Genomic DNA, 7,500 nt, shown 5'->3' on the forward strand with positions numbered 1-7,500 from the left:
TAGTGACAATATAGGGTGCTGAACAATCTTTCAATCTTTTGTTTCATTTATTGTTTTCCTCCTCCTCCATCTCTCCATCTCTTGCTGTCCTCCTCCTCCTCCCCCTATCTTCCTCCTCCTCCATCTCTCCATCTCTTGCTTTCCTCTGCAGCACGTGAAGGACATCATCCTGCAGTCCAACCCCCTGCTGGAGGCTTTGGGAATGCCAAGACCATCAGGAACAACAACTCCAGTCGCTTCGTAAGGCCTCCCCCACGTCTCCCCCCCCACACACACACACACACACACGAACACACACACACACACACACACACACACACACACACACACACACACACATACACACACACACACACACACACACACACCACGTCTCCCCCACGTCTTCATCACGTCTCCCCTACGTCTCCCCCATACACACCCCTCTCGCACACTAAGCCCCCCCCCTCTCTCTCCCTCTCTCTCTCTCACACACACAAACAGAAACAACCCTCCCACACACTCCAGATCACTCACACCCTTCACATGACCCTCACATGAATGCACCACATACAGAAGTCAGAAGAGTGCATAGTCACTTGTGGCAGCCTTTCTATGGTTATTATTTTCAAAATTCCAATATCCAGTCAAGGCCGCGGATCGTCAGCAGGTAGTGGATTACGCACTCAGTAGTAGTAGTTCAAGGTTAAAAGAGTAATCCATTTATTTTGGCCATCAAAAAAGGTGAACATAAACGAGTAGTATAAATAAATCAACGTTGATACAGTACACTAAAAAGGCTAAACTAGTATCGAAAAGTGTACCGAAAAGTGGTAAAAAAAAAAAACGTATGCTTTACCCGCCTCAACCCAACATTTGCTACAAGTCCTCTACTCATAAGCCATTCAAGCCATTCAGGTGACGTTACTCATAAGCCGTCCAGGTGGCATCTAATGAGCGGTCCAGGTGACATCTAACAATTATCCTAAAGGAGGAGAGGAGAGGAGAGGGGAGGAGGAGGAGGAGGGGAGAGGTGCAGGAGAGGGAGAGGAGAGGTGAGGAGAGGAGGAGGAGAGGGAGAGGAGAGGAGAGGAGAGGAGAGGAGAGGGGAGAGGGGAGAGGAGAGGAGAGGAGAGGAGGAGGGGAGGGGAGAGGAGAGGAGAGGAGAGGAGGAGAGGACAGGAGAGGAGGAGGAGGAGGAGGGAGGAGGAGAGGTAGAGGAGAGGGGAGGAGAGAGGAGGAGGAGAGGGAGAGGAGAGGAGAGGAGAGAGGAGAGGAGGAGAGGGGAGGAGAGAGGAAGAGGAGAGGAGAAGAGCGGAGGGGAGGGGCGGGCAGGGGAGAGGAGAGGAGAGGACAGGAGAGGAGGAGGAGGAGGAGGAGGGAATAGGAGAGGAGAGGAGATGAGAGAGGAGAGGAGAGGAGAGGAGAAGAGAGGAGGGGAGGGGGCGGGCAGGGGAGAGGAGAGGACAGGAGAGGAGGGGAGAGGAAAGGAGAGGAGAGGAGAGGAGAGAGGAGAGGAGGAGGTGAGGGAGAGGAGATGAGAGGGGAGGAGAGAGGAGGAGGTGAGGAGAGGAGAGGAGAGAAGAGAGGAGGGGAGGGGCGGGCAGGGGGAGAGGAGAGGAGAGGAGGAGGAGGAGGAGGAGGAGGAGGAGGAGAGAGGAGAGGAGAGGAGAGGAGAGGAGAGGAGGGGGACGGGACCGGACAGGACAGGCAGTGTTATGAAACACCAGAACAACAGATGGATAGGCTCCAGGATGTGTGTGTGTGTGTGTGTGTGTGTGTGTGTGTGGTGTGTGTGTGTGTGTGTGTGTGTGTGTGTGTGTGTGTGTGTGTGTGTTTGTGTGTGTGTGTGCTTTTGTGTGCATATCTGTGTGTGTGTGTTTTGAGAATGATGTAGATGGAGGGTATGACAGGGAGAAAGAGAGAGAGAGAAAGAGGTGAGAGAGAGAGAGAGAGGGAAAGAGAGAGAGGGAAAGAGAGAGAGGGAAAGAGAGAGATGAATAATGATCATTGACGAGCTGGACAGGAGGTTGTGGTCTTCGGAAGTTTTTCCTGATGAATGGCGTCTGGGAGTGTTGGGATGGTCCGGCCTGAGCGCTTGAATGGGAATGCCATTAGCTAGAGTGCTCCGGACATGTCTGGAGAATAGGGTCACCACTGGGCACAAATACTGATGGGCTGCAGGTGTGTGTGTGTGTGTGTGTGTGTGTGTGTGTATGGGTGTACAGTGCAAGTGTTTGTGTGTAGTGTGTGTGTGTAGTGTGTGTGTGTATGGGTGTACAGTGCAAGTGTGTGTGTGTAGTGTGTGTGTGTGTGTGGTGTGTGTGTGTATGGGTGCACAGTGTGTATGGTGTGTGTGTTGGTGTACAGTGCAAATGTGTGTGTGTGTAGTGTGTGTGTGTGTGTGCATGTGTTTATGGGTGCACAGTGTGTGTGTGTGTGTGTGTGTGTTGGTGTACAGTGCGTGCGTGTCTGTGTGTGTGTGTGTGTGTGTGTGTGTGTGTGTGAAGTGCGTGTGTGTGAAGTGCGTGCGTGTGTGTGTGTGTGTGTAGTGTGTGTTTGTGGGTGTTGTGTAAAGTGTGTGTGTGTGTAGTGTGTATGTGTGTTGGTGTACAGTGCAGGTGTGTGTGTGTGTGTGTGTGTGTGTGTGCTCCTATAGAAGGGTGTGTGACTCCTCTGGTTCCTGTGCCCTGCAGGGGAAGTACTTTGAGATCCAGTTCAGCACCGGAGGGGAGCCTGACGGGGGGAAGATCTCCAACTTCCTGCTGGAGAAATCACGAGTCGTTTCCAGGAACCCTGGGGAGAGGAGTTTTCCACATCTTCTACCAGGTGTGTGTGTGTGTGTGTGTGTGTGTGTGTGTGTGTGTCTGTCTGTCTGTCTGTCTGTCTGTCTGTCTGTCTGTCTGTCTGTGTCTGTCTGTCTGTCTGTCTGTCTGTCTGTCTGTCTGTCTGTCTGTCTGTCTGTGTTGGATCATTCTGTAGTGTGTAATGACCCATGCTTTTAACTGGGACACTGCACAGTGCCCATTGAGCAGTACAAATGTGTGGAATTATTAGTGTGTGTGTGTGTGTGTGTGTGTGTGTGTGTGTGTGTGTGCATCTGTGTATGTGTGTGTGCGTCTGTGTGTGTGTGCGTGTGTTAGGCATATGCTAAGGTGTGTGTGTTAGTCATGATGTGAGGTGTTAGTGTGTGTGTGTGTGTGTGTGTGTGTATTGGCCTAGGTCACAGTGTTTCCTTTAATGCTTGGAGTCCTTGGATGCTGCAGAGGTTGCTTTTCACCACCAGGATGTGTACAGAATATGTGTGTGTGTGTGTGTGTGTGTGTGTGTGTGTGTGTGTGTGTGTGTGTGTGTGTGTGTGTGTGTGTGTGTGTGTGTGTGTGTGTGTGTGTGTGTGTGTGTGTGTGTCTGTCTGAGTCTGTGTGTGTCTGTGTGTCCCTGGATGCAGGAAAGATGGTTTTGAGCTTACAAGTATGCTGCCACCAGCCTGTTATTTTCCACGCACACACACACACGCACACACACATGCACACACACACACACACACACACACACACATACTGTATATGTTTACACACATGCTCACACCGAAGAGGACATTTTAAATGTAATTTCCCTTCAGTTGTGGAGAAGTCATCTAACGCTCAGCGTTAACAACTTCTTTCATCCTTTTTCTCTCCCTTTCTCTCTCTCTCTCTCTCTCTCTCTCTCTCTCTCTCTCTCCTCAGTTGATAGAGGGAGCGGGTGCGGATCAGAAGAGCAGTTTGGGCGTGACCACTCTGGACTACTACACCTACCTCAACCAATCAGGATCTTACAAAGTGGATGACATCAACGACAAGAGCGACTTCAAGGAGACCATGGTGGGTTTCTCCACTCTCTTCTCCTCTTCTCTTCTCTCTCTTCTCCTCTTCTCTCTTTGTTTCTCCTCCTCTTCCCTCCTTCAATTCCTGTCCTCATTTACCTTGTCTACTCCTCTCCTCCCCTCTCCTCTGTTTCATCTCTCTTTCCTCTTCCTCTCCTCTTCTTTCTCTCTCTGTCTCTCTCCTCCTCCTTTCTACTCTCTTTCCTCTCTCCTCTCTCCTCCTCCTCTCTCCCCCTCTCTCTCTTCTCTCTTCTTTCCTATCTCCTCTCTCTCTTCTTCCTCTCCTCCTCTCTCCTCCTCTCTCTCTTCTCTCTTCTTTCTTCTTTCCTCTCTCCTCTCTTTTTTCCTTCCTCCTCCTCTTTTCTCTCTATCCTCTCTGCGTTTCCACCTCTGGCATTCCAAATACTCTGACTCATCAAACCTGGTATTTACATACCTTCCCTTCATTCTGTTCTAGTTTCTATTCTCTTTCTCGTCTTTTTTCCCCTCTTTCCACCTCCCTTTTCTCTCTCTCTCTCTCTCTCTCTCTCTCCTTCCCTCCCTTTTTTCTCTCCCTCTCTCTCTCCTTCCCTCCCTTTTATCTTTCCCTCTCTCTCTTCCTTCTCTCTCTCTCTCTCTCTCTCTCTCTCTCTCTATCTATGGTCTATCGTTCCTCCACCTGTTTGTGTTTAACATTAAACCCCAGCAGGTCTAATTACTGCTCCTGGTTTTAAGAAGTGCAGAATGAGTGGGTACTGCCTCTTTCCAGTCACACACACACACACACACACACAGAGACACACACACACACACACAGACACACACACAGACACACACACACACACACACACACACACACTCTCTCTCTCCTGCATCGCGCATTATGTGGCATCGCTCATTATCTTCTGAATCTGAGGATCTGATTGGTTGTCAGTGTTGGATGCTCCCATGCATTATAATAATAATAATAATATAAGCATTATGTGTGTTAATAGTCCAGTAATAAGTCTTTCCCCTCTCTCTCCATCTCTCTCACGGGCTCTCTCTCGCTCTATGTCCCTCTCTCTCCCTCTCTCACTCTCTCTCTCTTTCTCTCTCTCTCTCTTTCTCTCCATCTCTACCTCTCTCTATCTCTCTCTCTCTCTCTCTCTCTCTCTCTCTCTCTCTCTCTCCAGCATGCCATGAGTGTGATTGGCATTTCTTTGGAGGAGCGTAACCTTGTGCTGCAGATCGTGGCCGGAGTTCTTCACCTGGGGAACATCACCTTCAAGGAGGCGGGCAACTACGCAGCCGTGGAGAATGAAGAGTGTATGTGACACACACACACACGTTCACGCGCACACGCATGCACAGACGCACAAACACAGACTCTTTTTATTATCTCTCTCAGCTCTGGATTTTTACGGGCTCTTGTTGAGGTTACTCTCTGTCCCTGTGTGTGTGTTTGTGTGTGTGTGTGTGTGTGTGTGTGTGTGACCTGAAATGGCCTCTCCCTAGCCCATGAGCAGCAAACTTTCTGTCTTTCTCAGCAGTCCTTAAAATGTATCCTATCTTCTCTCTTCCTCCATCTCTCTCTTTCTATCTCCCTCTTTCTCTCTCTTCCTCCCTTTCTTTCTCTCTTTCCCTCTCTCTCTCTTCCTCCATCTCTCTCTGTATCTCTCCCTCTCTCTCTCTTTCTCTCCCTCCTTCTCCCTCTCCCTTCCCCCCCTCTCTCTCTCTCTCCCTCTCTCTGTCTATCTTGGAGCTGTTCTGCAGCCAATCTGTCTGGCTGTGGCGTGTGTGTGTGTGTGTGTGTGTGTGTGTGTGTGTGTGTGTGTCTGGCTATGGTGAATTAGCCGATAAAACATAAACACTATTTCATGGCCCTGGGCAGATGATGACATCACAGCCTTAAATTACCCTCAGAACACGCTACTTCCTGTCACTACCCTCCAGCCCAACACACACACAAGCACACACACACACACACACACACACACACACACACACAAGCGCACACACACACACACACACACACACACACACACACACACACACACACACACACGCGCGCAGCGCACACACATCACTCACAACACACAAGGACTCACACTCACACTCACACTCACACACTCACACACTTACACACACACACACACACACACACACACACACACACACACACACACAAAAACACACACACACACACACACACACACAAACATTCACACACACACACACACACACACGCACACACACACACACACACACACACACACACAGACACACACACACCTACACACACACACCTACACACACACACACACACGCACACACACACACACACACACACACACACACACACACACACACAGACACACACACACCTACACACACACACACACACACAAACCAGCCCTGTCTGAGTAAAGCATTAGGGGCGGTGTGTTTGCCAAGTCACAAAGCCTACCAGTGTTGAGTCCAGGGGAGGACTGCTGCCCCCTAATCACAGTACTTCCTCTCTCTCCCTCCCTCCCTCCCTCCCTCCCTCTCTCCCTCTCTCTCTCTCTCCCTCTCACTTCCTCTCTCTCCCTCCCTCCCTCTCTCCCTCTCTCTCTCTCTTCCTATCTCTCCCTCTCTCACTCTCTCCCTCTCTCTCCCTCTCCCTCTCACTCCCTCTCTCACTCTCTCCCTCTCTCTCCCTCTCACTCCCTCTCTCTCTAACTCCCTCTCTCCTTTCTCCTTCTCCACTCCCTCTCTCTCTCTCCTTTCTCCTTCTCCACTCCCTCTCTCTCTTTCTGCTCCCTTTCTATCCCTCTGCTTCTGAGTGTGTGTGTGTGTGTGTGTGTGTGTGTGTGTTTTACCCTGTTGCCCCCACTGATCGTCTCCAAAGTTATAGTTTTTCTCTGTTCCTAAAACAATTTTTTTCAAAGCATGCCTCGGTTTCTCTTAGCTCTAAACACAAATCCCAAAACCACTCACACAAAATGCAAAACCCTATATATCTCCTGCAAAAGGCCACTTTTGTTTCAAAACACTATTATGTCACCTCAAAAGGTTATTTTGTTTTCAAACAACAAACACAGTCAAACAATTACAGTATGATATGAATTATAGTGTTTTACTGTCATAGTAGTTTTTCTTACCCATTCTCTCTTCTGAATGTCCGGAGAATCGGTGCAACTGAGAAGCTGCTTACTGTATGTATGCCTTGCCAGCCACCTGCATGGTCAAACCCATGTTGACCGCATGGTTGAACACATTGGCCTGAATCTCATCAGAGATACAGTAATGGCTCTCCGTCTTGCTCTTCCTCTTAATCATTGTCCTCCTCCTCCTCCTCTTACTCTCACTCCTCTGCCTCTCTGATCACCACTCACTTCAATGTTGCCATAAATTGTTCTCCAAACTAGGAGCTAAAGTTTTGATTTTTGATGCACAACAGCTTTGGAAATGGAAGTTCTGTCATTTGAATAGCAGTGTGTTCTGTCTGAAAGCAAGGAGGTTTTGGCATTGATAAACTGTGCAAAGTAGAGAGGATGGTGTTTAGTATTTTGTAGAAAGTGTGGTTAACAAATGAAATCTGTGTCTAAAGCAAAGAATTGTGCTTATAGTTTAGCAGAATTGGTTTAGGGAGTTGGCACTTGGGTTTAGTGTTCAGAGAAACCGAGGCATGCTTTGAAAAATTGAGTTTTAGG

General features: G+C 49.2%; 1 protein-coding gene across 1 annotated transcript in view; it reads left to right on the top strand.

The window, feature by feature from the left end:
• myo1ea (myosin IEa) overlaps positions 1–7,500 on the top strand; it is an 86,710-nt gene that overhangs the window by 50,395 nt on the left and 28,815 nt on the right. Inside the window, 6 exon segments of the mRNA XM_080840925.1 lie at positions 152–191; positions 194–240; positions 2,676–2,789; positions 2,791–2,808; positions 3,708–3,842; positions 4,999–5,131. Coding sequence (XP_080697051.1) covers positions 152–191; positions 194–240; positions 2,676–2,789; positions 2,791–2,808; positions 3,708–3,842; positions 4,999–5,131 — 487 coding nt within the window.

The sequence above is a fragment of the Sprattus sprattus genome (genome assembly GCF_963457725.1).
Source record: "Sprattus sprattus genome assembly, chromosome: 6".
Taxonomy (NCBI): Eukaryota; Metazoa; Chordata; class Actinopteri; order Clupeiformes; family Clupeidae; genus Sprattus; species Sprattus sprattus.